The sequence below is a fragment of the Eurytemora carolleeae genome, unplaced genomic scaffold (genome assembly GCF_000591075.1).
Source record: "Eurytemora carolleeae unplaced genomic scaffold, Eaff_2.0 scaffold1547, whole genome shotgun sequence".
Lineage (NCBI taxonomy): Eukaryota > Metazoa > Arthropoda > Copepoda > Calanoida > Temoridae > Eurytemora > Eurytemora carolleeae.
The window spans coordinates 35281-51836 of NW_019397455.1; the positions used below are offsets into that span (position 1 = coordinate 35281).

Consider the following 16556-nt stretch of genomic DNA (forward strand, 5'->3'; position numbering starts at 1 on the left):
CAAGTTGAATATCCAAAAAAATCTAATTTAAAAATTTATTAGATGTTATTTTATGTTTTTTATTAGTTTTTGCGTAATTTAGTTTCAGATATCTATTGTATTATTTATATAACATATCATTAGTTATTGCATTTAACGATCAAAATTGATGTAAACATCATGTTTTTTTCTTCAAAAATGGATATTTTTAGTTGCAGTTTTAAAGAAAAAAATCCCATTAAATTGTTAATATTTTAAAATTTCATCAATTTTAAAACGTTATTTTTTCAACGTAGTTAGCTCTGATTAATCGATTGTTTGTTTTAAGCTAGTTTGTTCAATGACTTCATACGCAAAGCTGGATTTCCAAGATATTGTTGTAATAATATTCCTGAAGAAAACTGAATACTGGTGGTGTATTGACAGGGTAGGTCGAGGGAAACCAGATCTGTATAATTAATCTAAACAGATAAAATTAATCTAAACAGATAATATTAATCTAAACAGAAAGTACTAATCTAAACAGATAATATTAATCTAAACAGATAATATCAATCTAAACAGATAATATTAATCTAAACAGATAATATTAATCTAAACAAATAATATTAATCTAAACAGATAATTTAAATCTAAACACAAAATATTAATCTAAACAGATAATATTAATCTAAACAGATAATATTAATCTAAACAGATAGTGTTAATCTAAACAGATGATATAAATCTAAACAGATAATATTAATCTAATTAAACAGATAATATTAATATAAACAGATAATATCAATCTAAACAGATAATATTAATCTAAATAGATAATATTAATCTAAATAGATAATATTAATCTAAACAGATAAAATTAATCTAAACAGATAATATTAATCTAAACATATAATATTAATCTGAACAGATAATATTAATCTAATTAAACAGATAATATTATTCCAAACAGATAATATTATTCCAAACAGATAATATCAATCTAAACAGATAATATTAATCTAAACAGATAAGCAGATAAAATTAATCTAAACAGAAAGTATTAATCTAAACAGATAATATTAATCTAAACAGATAATATTAATCTAAACAGAGAATATTAATCTAAACAAATAATATTAATCTAAACAGATAGTGTTAATCTAAACAGATGATATAAATCTAAACAGATAATATTAATCTAAACAGATAATATTAATCTAAACAGATAATATTAATCTAAGCAAATAATATTAATCTGAACAGATAGTATTAATCTTAACAGATAGCATAGCAACATAGCAACATAGCAAAAAGAGAGGATCACGTGTCAATAGAGCATGAATACACCATTTGAATTTTGACCAAAAAAATTGATTCTTCTCAAATTTAAAATTTTAGTTATTTTGGTGAGAAACAGATACCAAATTTTTTTATATGAAATATTTTTTGGGGTGGATTGGCCATATTAAAAATGTGGGTCGATTGATTGTGTACTAAAAAAGTCTAATTTTGTGTTACTGAACATGCTCTAAACTTTTAATTTTAGACCTATATAAAAAAAATAAAATTTATCTGTAAATCTCAAAATATTGGCTTGTTATCCACAATATGAGAGTTCCAAACTCAGACAAAATAAAAAATGTATTGAAATATTCCTGTAATTGTAAATTATATAAAGTGGGTCGGGGTTTATTTTGAAAATTTTAAAATCTAAGAAACCTTAGAGAAGAATCAAAACACATTAAAAATTCAAAAACTTTTTTATTATTTAGAAAATTCGAAATCCTCCCACTCAAACTCCCTATAGTGCGCGGAGTGCGTTGTTAGAAAGGAGGGGGAGTAGGAGGATGATTTCCTGATATACGTATAAAAGGGTTGGTGGAGACTTTATGTAGATTGTAGAATGTAGATTGTATTGTAAAAGGGTGGTGAGGGATTTTGTAAATATAAAATTGTAAAAATTCAGAAATAAGGACAAATGATAAAAACAAAAATGATATTATCCTTTCTTTGAAAAATGGCATGATATCTTTCGGAGTAATATAAATATACTGAGAAAAGTCAAAAAGTACCAAAAAGAATAAATATACAATTTTATTTCCATGACACTTTTTTTGCATTTGATTGAATCTAAGAAAAGTACGTAACATGTCAATCTAAAACAAATTGTACGTCAGGTTGAAATTTTATCTGTTTTCCATAATTCCTTTTATTGAAGAGCTGTATTGACCCTCTTTTCTGCATAGTTCAGTCTGTTGAGGAAATTATATTTTATATTAAAAAGTATTCTAACCTAATGAAACTAAAGTTTGTATCTAACAGAGCAAACTCCTGCTGCAGAGTATTTTCAAGAGCACCTAAAAAGAACATCTAAAATTTTTTTAATATTTCGAAGATTTCTATTCTAAAAAGTTTCTAAAATGACTTTTTTTCTTAAAACACAAATTTATATTTTTCTTTTATTTGGTGGAAATTGGTGTTGTTCAATAATTTACAAAAAAAGTTATTTTAAAATCAGGATTTTTTAAAAATCTATAATATATATAACTATAAGTCTTTTAGGCGCTTCGCGCCCATTTTCTATTTTAATTGTGAACATTTTTCAATTGGTTTATACCGAACAGAAAACATGCCAACACCCCAGCGTACACATTTCACTTAATAAGTTGATTTTTAAGCTCATGGTGAACTTTTTTCTTAAAGGCAAAATCAAATACACATAAGATTATTTAAATTTAGTTTTCCTAACAGAGTGTTTAATGGGTCCGACCATGTTTAGGTTTTATTGTTAGAAAAGAAAGAGTAATGTTTAAAAGTAAAGAATACCTGAGCTGTCCGACTGTGACAAAGCACCACGTGGAGATTGTTCTTTACAAAATCTTTCTGCAAAATAAAATAAAATTTGTTTTCAAATCATTAGAATATGCAGGACAACTAAATAATTAAATTAAAATAAAAATGTACAGGGTTGACCTCAACGGATGAGACTTCAGAGACGACAGTACAGAATTCAAGCAGACTTTTTACACAGCGTTTGAAATTGTTTCATTCGGTACAAAACCATTCAAATTCAACCTCATTCGGTACAAAACCATTCAAATTCAACCTCATTCTGTACAAAACCATTCAAATTCAACCTCATTCGGAACAAAACCATTCAAATTCAACCTCATTCGGTACAAAACCATTCAAATTCAACCTCCTAAATATTAAATTCAACCCTCTAAATATTAAATTTCAAAGATTTTTGGTCGTCACCAAAGTCTCATCCTTTGTGGGCAACCCTGTATTACTTTCTGATGATAATTGTAAAAAAGGGTCTATCAGGAATTTTTATGAATTAAACAAAATCTTCGAATTTTTAACACAGTTTGGTTTTGAACTTTTTTGAAGTTTTATTTCAATAATCTTTAAATTTGAAATTGTCTTTATTTTAAACCCATCTACAAACAAAAAAGTACGAAAGAGAATAACGACATGACAACAGCTGTATATGTTTAATTGGTCAAATTAGGATCGAAGGGATAGCTCTAATTGGAACATTGGATAGTTAAATTAGTGTGTTCTATAAAATTTTTTAGTTAATCATTAACTTTTTGAACTAACAGTTTAACTAATTAAGATGGTTTCCTGCTGAGTAGACTATATCGGACAAACAACAAGATCATGTTCATTCAAAAATTAGTCCAATATGGTTAAGCGAATTTGACTGCCTTTTCACAATTATCTATAAAAAACACCTTAAAATTGTTCTAAAAAAGATGTAAAATAAATTGTAATTTGCATCTAAACTGAATATAAGTTTGAAAAAATAACCTGTTAGATCAGCAAAAGAACTTGCGCTGCCTTGGCGACTTTTTAATTTTGGTAGAGGCTGGTCAGCATGCTGGTTAATAGCTGGGTCAGTTTGGATAGAGGTAGCTGATAATACCGAGGGTAAAGTTGGGTCATCTTTAATTTTTTTCAGATCAGCCAAGGAGTCCGGCTCAGCTAAAAGAATTATTGTCAATAACCTTTATATTCATTGATTAAAGTTCAAAAGAATGTGTTTAGATTGTTAACTTATTATATAATTATATAAAACGAGTGGTGGCTCTCAATGGAAATTTTTTTTATTGTTTAAATCTTTTCTCACCGGGATATAGCTGGAAGACGACATTCAAAGCATCCCTCCCTTGGTCAGCAGAAGATTCCTCTTCAACTGAGCCACACCTAAACAATCGAACTTTTAGATAGCTTTCCATCTAAATCTTCGAACGTCTGAGCACAAATTACAAAATCTATTGCTGCGTAGATAAGGTACACTGAATCTATTGCTGCACTGCGTAGATTAGGTACACTGAATCTATTGCTGCATAGGTTAGGTACACTGCAAATCTATTGCTGAGTAGATAAGGTACACTGAATCTATTTCTGCGTAGATAAGGTACACTGAATCTATTGCTGTGTAGATAAGGTACACTGAATCTATTGCTGTGTAGATAAGGTACACTGAATCTATTGCTGTGTAGATAAGGTACACTGAATCTATTGCTGCGTAGATAAGGGACACTGAATCTATTGCTGCGTAGATAAGGTACACTGAAAAGATACAGATCTGCCCATAAAAGTTAAAAATCCCAGCCGAATTTACGAAATTTATTTTACATGTACATCATGTACACTAGACATTAACAAACATGTAATTGCTTCATTGATTAATATGGCATTTTATAAATCACGATTCCAGAGCCGTACACAGGAGGGGGCTATTGTGGCTTAGCCCCCCCCCCCGACCCCAACCCCCCGGAAAGAAAAAAGTTAAACTCCCTTTTTCACAAATGCCTTTAAACACCCGTGGTTATCATTCAAAGGCAATAAATTCCACTATCAGATCGACAAATTTAAAAAGTTTTAGATCGGTATAAAAGTCTTATTTCAAAACGTTCATACATTTGTTTGTCACAAAACTAATTGCACCTTTATATTTTTGTCTGGGTGTGTACCTGGCTTGAATCTGATTACTACAATTCCAAACTCTAATTGTTTGGTCACGTGACCAAGAGACTAACTGCCAGTCGTCTTCCATCCGCCATTCAAAATCCAGAACGTCATCCCTGAACAAAATTAGGGTGATGTGTATTTCGACCTACACATATCCGCCATACTCCACTTCTGACCTACGCCAAATCCGCTATACTAAACATCCGACCTACTAGCACGTGGTTATTACAGCTGCTATATGGACTTGTGGCCGCAGCGCCCGGCCCCCTAGCCTGTCCTAGCCGCGGCACTCGGCCCCCTAGCCTGTCCTAGCCGCAGCGCTCGGCCCAGAAATTGTCTTAACCTAACCTAAACCTCAAATAATACTAAAATAAACAGCTGGCGTAGGTCCGATATTGCAGTAGGTCGGAAAGTTAGTAGGTCAGAAGTTCAGTAGGGGGGATGCAACAAAAATGATTTGGAATTAAGCCAAAATTACCGCGTAAAAATGTTTACAGTTTTATAAATTTCTGGTAAATTACGTAAAGTTTGTAAAACATACGCAAAGGGAGGTTTTAAAATGAAATCGAATGACACTCAAGTTTGTAGATTTTGAGAATAAAGGTTCTATTGTTGGATATAAAACACATTCTAAATAGAGAATATAAATACAAAGCTTAAAGGAATATTAAAACGTATTTTCAAGAGAATATCAAAAGAACCATATTTCTTTAGTTTGAAAAGCATAATGAAATCTCAAGCTCCCGAAAGACCAGAAACCCATCTTTTTTATAAACCTGTATCGTACACATGTGATGATGTCATATCGCTATCCAATCGGAATTCTTTTGCGCGGATTTGCGCGTGCTCGAGCTCGAATTTCTGGAAATTGTGCGGATTTGTGTGGAATTGTGCTCGAATTTTGTATAATTGTGCATGTGCAGAATTGTGAGGACTCAAATCCCGTTAAGCGCGTTGTACTTGTTGTAACTGAACTTCCTGATAACTGTTATGCACAATTTAGCATGTAGAATGTGGAATGTGGAATGTAGAATGTAGAATGTAGAATGTAGAATGTAGAATGTAGAATGTAGAATGTAGAATGTAGAATNCTGAATTCTTTGCACTGTACAGTGAACACTGAGTTGCTTGCACTGTACAGTGTACAGTGTACACTGAATTCTTTGCACTGTACAGTGAACACTGAGTTGCTTGCACTGTACAGTGTACAGTGTACACTGAATTCTTTGCACTGTACAGTGAACACTGAGTTGCTTGCACTGTACAGTGTACAGTGTACACTGAATTACATTGCATATCATTATGCAAATATTATCTCCCAGGTTTAGAAAATAAAAGTATCCAGGGCCCATTTTCTTTTATTTTAAACCAAGTTTAATCATCATAAAAATTTAATTCTTAGCACAGGAAAGTTCTCGGGCAGGCCAAAATCCATTTTCAAGAATTAGATTCTCTTTGAGAGCCTTGTATCGGTACTTTACTAAATTGGAAATACCAGGATTTATTGAAACCAAGACATAAAATAAATAAACAACAGACAATGTTATTCTCCCCCCCCCCTTTCCCTCTTTCTTTTAATAATTCTAACTTCTAAATCTTACTAAATCTGCATAGAGAATAGAATATAAATTAGAGTGGAATTTATTAGAAAAAAGTGTAAAACGGCCATTTTGTTGTACTGTTCCATACTGCAGGTGTACTTCACATATTTATGCTAAATAACCTTTTGGGTCCTGGAAAATCTATAATTAATATTAAAATAAAACCAAATTATGTAATAGGCTGGTTTCATAATTGACCAATGATCATTTCACATAGACTCTATGCCTTTCACTTTACAAACGATGATTTTCATTTTATCAAGTTTATTTAAAAGCTTTAAAAAAATTGAAATTGAAATGGATAGTCTAGGGAACATGCTGTATTAATGTACTCTACTGCATATAATTTGTGAACATTTACATGATTTGTACAGTTTGAAATCCCTTTCAGGCTGAAAGGGACTAACCGAGGGATTGTCTAAATTCCACTCTAATATATATTCTATTCTCTTTGGTTATTTGAGTATTAAAAATTTTCCAGATTTCCAAAGTTTTTTAATCGAAATTTTTGTTCGATGTAAACTAACCTTTCAAACAATCTGGAAGTAAACACAAAGATGTGTGTGTACTTAATCTTAATAAACGTTATAAATGTTTAAAAGTTGTGTATGTTATATTTGCAGCTTTATTTAGATTTTAAGATTTTAAAACGGGAAGAATTCTGTCATGAGAGAGAGATAAATGAATTTCAAGTGACCCTCCTTGCGAAGAGTGAAATGCCCGATAAGCAGCACTACCCTTTAAACCTTTGATTGGTCAGGATGACGGACTTATCCCTATTAGTCTGCAGAGTGCAGACACACTTGAAATTGTTGATAACTATTTTGCAAGCTTAGTTTCAGACAAATTAGTTTCCGGAAGTCTGAGAACAATTGTTTTCTAATTTTTGCAATGGTTTAAAGGATACCGTTGTAAATAGGGTATTTCCATCTTTACATAAAGAGTCGCTTAAAATTACGATTACAATCCCTTTTGATAACGACAGGTTGAAGTAGAAAACATGAAACTTTTCACAGTTTATGAATAAGTATGAATGATGTATGTACGTACTATGTAGCACTGTAAATAAGTATCACCTGTGCCCTATGAAGGTATGTACGCACTATGTAGCACTTTACATAAGTATCACCTGTGCCCTACGAAGGTATGTACGGGACTGGAAAGATTTCCAGTATTCCACAAAAATATAGAGTGCTCAGGAGTTCCTAGCTGGGGTACCAAAACAGTAACCATCCCTAAATAATGTTTCAATCTTACAATCTTACAATCTTACAATCTTACAATCTTACAATCTTACAATCTTACAATCTTTCAATCTTTCAATCTTTCAATCTTTCAATCTTTCAATCTTTCAATCTTACAATCTTTCAATCTTACAATCTTACAATCTTAAAATCGTTCAATCTTACAATCTTTCTATCCTACATACACTCTTTCTATCTTACAATCTTTCAATCTTACAATCTTACAATCTTACAATCTTTCAATCTTTCAATCTTACAATCTTTCAATTATACAATCTTTCAATCTTTCAATCTTACAATCTTTCAATCTCTCAATCTTACAATCTTTCAATCTTACAATCTTTCAATCTTACAATCTTTCTATCTTACAATCTTACAATCTTACAATCTTTCAAAATCTAAAAGAGCAAAGTGGACTAGGATTAGGACAAGGAAGAGGATTAGGATTAGGACAAGGAATAGAATTAGGATAAGGATAAGGATAAGGATTAGGATTAGGATTTGGACAAGGAATAGGATTAGGATTAGGACAAGGAATAGGATTATGAAAGTACAAAGAAAAGTACTTGGTTTAAGACTAGGAAGATGACAATGCCAAATATAAAGACAAGGATTAGAATAAGGACAAGCACAAGAATCAGGACATGAACTAGAATAAGAAAAAGGACCAGAATTAGGACGTACACGAACTAGTATAAGAACGAGGCCCAGTATGAAAACCATGGATAAGATAAGGATAAGGACTACATTATAAGAATAAGTCTATAAGAAAAAATCTGTATTAAAACCTAACCTTCTCCGAATGGAGTAAATTTTGCTCTCCAAACTGGAATTGATGTCTTTAGTCCGTTTTCTGATTAACTCAATACGTTTCACATTTTAGATCTATTTATTTCAGAAAATTGGGAAGATGCGCATAAAAAAAACTAGGTTTTTTTAAAGGATAAATTTTAAACTACATTTGTTAATGACATCCATGGCGGTGTTTCTCTTGCTTAAAACCATATGGACTATGTTATATGGACTATGTTTCAAAACTGCTAAATATTCAAAATTAACTAATTAGTTGTCTTTCAGATTTTCAAAAACAAATTTCTATTTTGACCAGTTCATATTTATGAAAATATTTGATTTTGAAATATTCCATTAATTTGTTTCAGGAATTACCTTATTTTCACATTGTTGTTAGTTGACACGATTTTATTAATATTCATAAAACAACTTAGTAAAATTTGACTTCAGGAGAGCTTTTAAAATTGTAACCCTCCCAGAAAGAATTCAAAAGAATATTTCAAATAAAAAAGGAAATTAAAATAAAACTTTATTCTAACTCTTGTCAGGGTAATGTGAAGTGGATATAATGTAAGATGTCAGTTTTTCTGAAATGTCCACATAGAGATGGAAATTAATGATGTTTGAAAGTTTCTGTGAATAAGTTGAGTTCCTGCTGTCTGTAAACCAGATTCTTCTAAACCGAGGTCAAACTTGTCAAACCCAGAGCAAATTTCGGGGATTTCCGATATTCCATCAATAAACTAGAGTTTAAATTCCGCAGATTTTAACAAACCTCAAGATTTTAAACCCTTTTACAAAGAATAATAATTTAAAGATTTGGCTGATATTTGAAAATAAAAAAAATATTTACTATTGATAAATCAAAATCTGATTCAAACTAAGAAGAAAAATCTAAAGAATTAGAATTTTTGATCTTTTAACAGAGGAATAAACTTGGAGGATTTGGGTTTTAATACATTTAAAATTTTTGAAAAACCATTTATAATTAATATATCTTTAACATACACAATATAGAAAAAAATTCTGATTGAAACTTAAAATAAAAATCTTTAAAAATTCGGATTTTAAATTCTTTTACAAAGGAAATGAATTGGAGTATTTGAATTGTGATATATTTAAAAATTTTATAAAACATTTTTATTAATATATCATAGGGTATAAATTAAAAAACAACTAATTTCTTAAACTCAGAATATAAATTTTGACAATTTAAACTAAGAATTTTAGGAAAATTTCCTATTTGAGGAATTTTACGAGTTCTACAAAATTTTGCCGAATTTAGAAATTAATTGGATTTCAACGTCCAATTGAAATTCAATGGTTCTGGTTGCTACATGTTTGATCCCTGAGAGTGTGTGTAATTTGACAGTACAATCCGAACTCGAGGTTATTAAGCTATTCTGTCCGCTCATCCAGTCTACACTTTGGATCCTAGATAAACAACTAATATCTGGATATATTCCCAAGGTTTGTCTGGATATTGGATACAACTACTTTGAAGTGAGGAGGGTATATACTGCTTTGATTTAAGGATTCAACCTGGAAGAAAATGGACAAAAAAAAAACACTTTGGAAATCTAAGATTTTCGGAAACTTGGACATAGTCAATACCTGGAAGTGTGTGGTGTACTGGATACAATAACTGGAAGTGTGTAGTGCACTGGATACAATACCTGAAAGTGTGTGGTGTACTGGATACAATACCTGGAAGTGTGTGGTGTAATGTAAACAATACCTGGAAGTGTGTTGGTGTATTGGATACTATACCTGGAAGTGTGTGGTGTACTGGATACAATACATGGAAGTGTGAGGTGTACTGGATACAATGATTGGAAGTGTGTTGCTGTATTGGATACAATACCTGGAAGTGAGTGGTGTACTGCAAACAATACCTGGAAGTGCGTGGTGTACTGGATACTATACCTGGAAGTGTGTGGTGTACTGGATACAATAACTGGAAGTGTGTGGTGTACTGGATACTATAAAAGATGAAGGATGTCGTGTACTAGATTCATTACCTGGAAGTGTGTGGTGTACTGGATACTATAAAAGATTAAGGATGTCGTGTACTGGATACACTACCTGGAAGTGTGTGGTGTACTGGATACTATAAAAGATGAAGGATGTCGTGTACTGGATACACTACCTGGAAGTGTGTGGTGTACTGGATACTATAAAAGATGAAGGATGTCGTGTATCCCAAAGTTTAATATCTCCTTCATGAGCTCCCGCCAATAGATTGACATTTGCTCTGCTCCATTGAATTTGGTTTGCTCCAATCTAGATAGATAAGAGAAATATTGGACCCTGGACTGACCCCATCGTCATAGATACGTTAGATAAGAGAAATATTGGACCATGGACTGACCCCATGGTCATAGATACGTTAGGTTTCTTCAAATCAAATTTTATCGCAGTTATGTCTATAATTTAACACGTTCTAAACTTACAGAATTTGTTATGCTTTTAGCTGACAAAAAAAGAATAAAAGAGAAAAAGAGAAAAGAAGTATATTTAAATGGTCAAATTGTGAAATCACAGCTTGTTCAGTATCAAAATATTGTTTCCGTTAAATTAGTAATGAATACATATCTGTAGCTACCTATTTAGAGATCGAAGAAACAAAATTAAAATAATGAATTTAAAAAAAGTTATATTTCGAATAGTAAAATAGCTGATCTATCTACCCTAGGTATATCTTTGTTTACATATAAAGTGTACGTTTCTAGAGAAATGTAAACAAACTATGTGTACAAACCACAGTACACGTTTTACGTAATGAGATTGGCTTAGAGTGATAGCAATACAGATAGATGCTATGATGTCGTTTTTTCAAGATTTAGTGGTTTTTCGTTCACAATACCTAGAGGCGGAAGTCCAAAGAAGTTTCGCACAGGCAGCGATGCTCTCTCTCTGCCTGGTAAATAAACGCTGCCTGCGCTTAACTGCTTTGGGCTTCTGTCTCAGGGTTATTGTCAACGAAATTTCCTAAATTTTGAAAAGACGACTTCTATTATTTGTGTTTTTTTTCTAAGAATATATATGATTTACCGACCTAGGGCACTCAAATACTTTATTTATGTCGATACTGTAAATCAAGGATGTAAGGCAAGGAAAGTCATTCCAGAAGTGTACACATCTTTAGTACTGCAGTGTACTGTCTCTGGGCGCTAATGTAAACACAAGACGGATGTCGAAGCCTGACATGGGATCCATCATTCACATAAAAAATCAATGAAATATTCTGGTCATAGGAAACTATTATGTGAATTATCAAAGTTATCAAAATTTAATGCTTTTAACCTCCTCGGATACTTGACAAACACTGATGCATCTATTATTGTTTACAAATTCCCCCCAAAGAGAACTGGTTTCAATATGTACACAGAGTATACACAACCGCAATTGACTTTCCTTGCCTTACATTCTTGCTGTAAATTAACCAAATTCATGATTTTAAAAATCCAAATGAAATATTTGATGTATATATTTTATATTCAGTGAATAAAAGTTTAATCTGTCAGTTCAAACATTTAATAACTCTAGTTTTATTTGACAAAATTTCAAATGGTTCCAAGGTTGGAATATTATTTTCTATATTTAAAGCTTATCCCAGCAAGCTGTGTCTCTCGATCCCACGTACTTAGTTGTTGTAGCTATAAAATCATTTAAACAAATTAAGAAACCGGTCAAAAAAATAAATTTTAAAGTTATTAAATTTTCAATTTTAGAAATTTTAATTTCGTGTTTTTTTAAACATTTGGAAAATGGTTGAATAGATTGATTAAAACGTTTGATAATTAAACTTTAAAAGACATATATTTACCATTGTTTGGAAGGATATGCTTGGTCTCCTGTAATCCCTGATATCCCAAACATGGATTGATCCATTCCCATCCGTTGATCCAACCATCCTCCCATCGAGGACACTCAAACATATATCAGAGATTTGCCTGAAAAATACATACTTTAGATTTAAGCCGGGGAAGGGGCGGTCTTTGTAATTTCAATTAAAATTCTTTTAAACAAAATAGAGAACTATACCGCCATGCCCGAGTCATCATGGTTGGTTTTAAACCTTTTTTTAATCCAAAATATTTTTGTCAAATTCTGGCAATTATCTCCACTGCTTCATTTTTAAGTGAAACAACAATTTTTCAAATGGATAATGGATATGTCATGGATACTTGATCAGACATAGTTTTTAAGGGACCGCCTTAAATCATCCTGTCACTAAATATGGAGGCTCACTAAAAATGATGTCTACAGTCCCTTCAAGAAAGAATTCAATTTTGCTATCACTTTGGTGGATGAATATAAAATTCCGATTTTACAAGAACTCTTAACTACGAGAATAAACCTTTACATATTGTATATGTTGAAGCATTTTAAAATATAATTAATAAGTAAAAAATTCGAATGTGTTTAATTTGTTTGTGAAACTTTTCTCTCGAAAAATGGTCAAAACAAAGAAATTGAGTTTTTGCCACAAACTCTGATTTTTTAATACAAACATCTTTGCAACCCAATGTCGGAGACCTTGAATATTTCAAACTATGAATTCTATAAGATTAAATAATCTAAATTTTAAATATTAAGGGATTGCATCATTAGGTTGCAAAGATATTGGAATTAGCAAATTTGAGTTTGTGGGAAAGACTCACTACGCAGGTCTTTTCAAAGCAATTACAGCGATGAACACAATTATGAACCTTGTTTGACCAACCAACTCATATTGTTTTTGTAGCCCTGGATATAAAGATTTCATAGGTGAAGATTGTTTCTAAAAATCAGTTTTGAAGGCAGGATTTTCGGACTAAACTCTGACAGCTTCTAGTTATAGTGAGATTTTCAGTTTCTGGAACCAATTTGACCAATAAAAGATCCAGGATGTCTAATGATGTATACCTGCAATGTCCTCGGATAGGATCTAGAGGTTCTATTGTAGTTTGGTTTATAGTGTACACTTCTAAATTAGAAAATATAGATTCAACAACTTAGTCTGTCCGTGAAATACCAAAGGTTTTCTTTAAGTTAAAAACAGTTCTGAAATTTATGTTTAAATTTTTGTAAACTATTTTATGTTAAGAGACTGACCTATTTTATCATTAGTAGCAAGGAGAATATAATTACTGAAATACTGGGATGGATTCCAGGCTAGTTTTGTACAATTCCATCTTGTTCCCCTACACATCTGTTTCAATACCTGTACAGTTAAAGAATAGTTTATTGTGAACACTGTACAGTTTATGTGATATTGTACAGCTTAAAGGGACATGTACAGTTTATGTGATATTGTACAGTTTAAAGGGACCTGTACAGTTTATGTGATATTGTACAGTTTAAAGGGACATGTACAGTTTATGTGATATTGTACAGTTTAAAGGGACCTGTACAGTTTATGTGATATTGTACAGCTTAACGGGACATGTACAGTTTATGTGATATTGTACAGTTTAAAGGGACCTGTACTTTCATCTCAAATTAAAACATTACTTGTCCGATATAGATGAAAAAAAGGATAACTCAATCATTATCGGATCGACGACAGTTCTTTAACCCATTAGTGACGAGACCATTAAATTATAGTGAAGTTGTTTTAGAAGGATTTTGTCATAACAAAACTTGATTGTACTCATGAAAAAACGATATTCAATTAAATTTTTTTTTGCACAGGGTGTAAAACATGAAAATCTAAAAAACTTTGGTAATTCATAATTATTTTATTATCTTCAAAGCTTTACTTTTCATGTTTTAGTTATTTAGATCTTTAAAAAAAGTTTCCAAACATGTCTTTAAATTTTTTCTAGTAAAAAAATGACAATTTCATTGATTCAAAACTAAATTACAGGGTGTTCTTTTGGTTTTCTTCCGAATTCAAAATCTTGTTTTTTGGGGTTATTTAAAATTGAAAAATTAAAATGATAACCCAATTTTGAAGTTACGTCAAACATAAAATATGTTTTAAAAACAGGGAATCCTAAGCAAAGCACAGGAAAAGACAGGACGAAATTTAGTTTGAGAATAAAGGCACTTTAAAAAAAATTGACCTTCTCGTCACTATTAATGGAGGGCTACTTGAAATTTCGTCTATTGGTTCATTTGGTGTACATTGTCACGTTTTGTCGTGTTCATAAAACTACTTACCGTTTTTAATTTTTACACAGAAAAATGTAGATGATAATTTGAATTTACAAATCTTTCTTGAGATTATAATTTTAGTTTTTATTTAAATAATAACAATTTCTTTTGCTTAACTATTTTAAAACACTTTTCAGTTTCAAAGCTTTTTCGCAACATTTAAGAAAAAATATGGCCTAACCTTTTTTTGAAAAAAAAGGCTTTTTATACCTACTGCGTTTTGTCTGGTATAATCTGTATGTGTACAGCTCTCTAGCTGGTTAAATGTCGGCCCAGTTCTTGAAATGAACCGGTCTTAACAGTGTACAGTCCCTTGGTTGGGTCGTTATCCGAGTATACCCTAGACACTGTCCTGGATACTACCTGGGTAGGGTCGGTCAGACTGAGGAGAGCTAGATGTTTTCTTCCACTGAGAGCAACCAAATCCCCCCCAGGAGATACAGAGAGAGATGTACACTGTAGTTCTCTAGAACAAATCAACTGATCAAGAATAGGAAAATTTTATGATTGATAAGTTTACTGGTCATTGATCATTATCACTAAACATTGATTTTTGCATGAACTATCGTTCTGCAACTAGTTGTACTCTAACACGGCTGTACTACACCGTGGCTTTACTGTACCGGTTGTACTGTACAGTAACTGGATTGTACCTTTCTGCATTAAACCGTACCTGTATTGTACCGTCAATGTCCTTTACTGTACCGTACGGATGTTTTACATTAACTTTATTGTACCCAGGGGCCGTGTGCTTCATTGCACTGTACCTGTTTTGTACTGAACCTAGTGTGTTTTACAGCTCCTGTACTGTATTGTATTGTGCAGTACCTGTGGTCCGCAATCAATGTTTCTGTACTCCATTCCCGAACAGTCGACATTTTGAACAGTGATTGTATATGTACTGACTAAAGATTAAAAACATGAAGATCTTCAATCAGTTCACGCGGGCAACATGCTTTAATGATAAAAGTTGGCCTTTCTACATTTTATAATAGTGCATTTTTCTACAAAACAGAGATTTAACTTAATTTACCATTAAATATATAATTAGATAAGATTATGTTGTAGGTGTCTTTTAAATGCCTTTTGCGAAGTGGTATATTAAGAAGTTTTAATCATACGTTCAAGAATATCTGTCACAATCACATTTATCAAAAACATGTACTTCTCAATAAATGATTAGGATTCTTTTCCAATCTTTTGAACAAGTAATTATTAACGATAAAATAAAAATGAAACAATTATTATTTTGTTGATTTTAGCTAAGACTTATAGAACTCATAATTAATAACAAAATGTTGTAAATAAAAACTAATCAAATTAACTTTGTTAAAAGTCACGTTGAATAAAAACAGTAAAATAACAATGACTTAAAATATTTCTTGAATCTTGATCAATTTCCTTCACATACTGTGCACTTTAAACATGTCTAGTTCTTTAGATATATTTGTGTTTACTGAATACTGAATACTGAACTTGAAGAGAGAGGGGGGGGGGATTCCAGCTGATTTTTGCAGAATACTTTCCCCAGAGGGATTATTGGAAGACGATATTTAAGGAAAGTTTACAAGAAGACGACATCGGATAAAATAACCAATAAGACGACAGCTTTAAAGAATACATTTTTTCTGTTCACAGGGCAAACATAGGGAGAAAGGGGGAAGTCGCACCCAAAACTTCTACAAGGGGGGTGGAGGAGCCAAAAACCCTATAAATCTTATTTTCCTGTATTGAAACTGGAGAACACCAAAATTTATGTTTGCTTTCACTTAAATCCCAAATATTTAGCAATATTACTCCCTCCTTACAGTACTTCTTACGGAGGAGGGGG

At 31.6% G+C, this 16556-nt stretch overlaps 1 protein-coding gene across 1 annotated transcript in view; it reads right to left on the reverse strand.

Annotated features, from left to right (window-relative positions):
* The window catches only part of LOC111714390 (GATOR complex protein WDR59), a 32617-nt gene extending 16875 nt beyond the window's left edge, over positions 1-15742 (reverse strand). Inside the window, exons 1-17 of the mRNA XM_023489487.1 lie at positions 15554-15742; positions 15089-15191; positions 13682-13790; positions 13493-13553; positions 12411-12537; positions 10731-10864; positions 10196-10351; positions 9930-10015; positions 9234-9257; positions 8583-8642; positions 7675-7780; positions 4947-5057; positions 4097-4173; positions 3778-3951; positions 2788-2844; positions 2255-2318; positions 371-440 (exon numbers count right to left, since the gene is read on the reverse strand). Of these exons, the coding sequence (XP_023345255.1) occupies positions 371-440; positions 2255-2318; positions 2788-2844; positions 3778-3951; positions 4097-4173; positions 4947-5057; positions 7675-7780; positions 8583-8642; positions 9234-9257; positions 9930-10015; positions 10196-10351; positions 10731-10864; positions 12411-12537; positions 13493-13553; positions 13682-13790; positions 15089-15191; positions 15554-15603 (1569 nt within the window). The 5' untranslated portion in view covers positions 15604-15742. The remainder of the gene's footprint in view (positions 1-370; positions 441-2254; positions 2319-2787; positions 2845-3777; positions 3952-4096; positions 4174-4946; positions 5058-7674; positions 7781-8582; positions 8643-9233; positions 9258-9929; positions 10016-10195; positions 10352-10730; positions 10865-12410; positions 12538-13492; positions 13554-13681; positions 13791-15088; positions 15192-15553) is intronic.
* Positions 15743-16556: the final 814 nt, after the last annotated feature.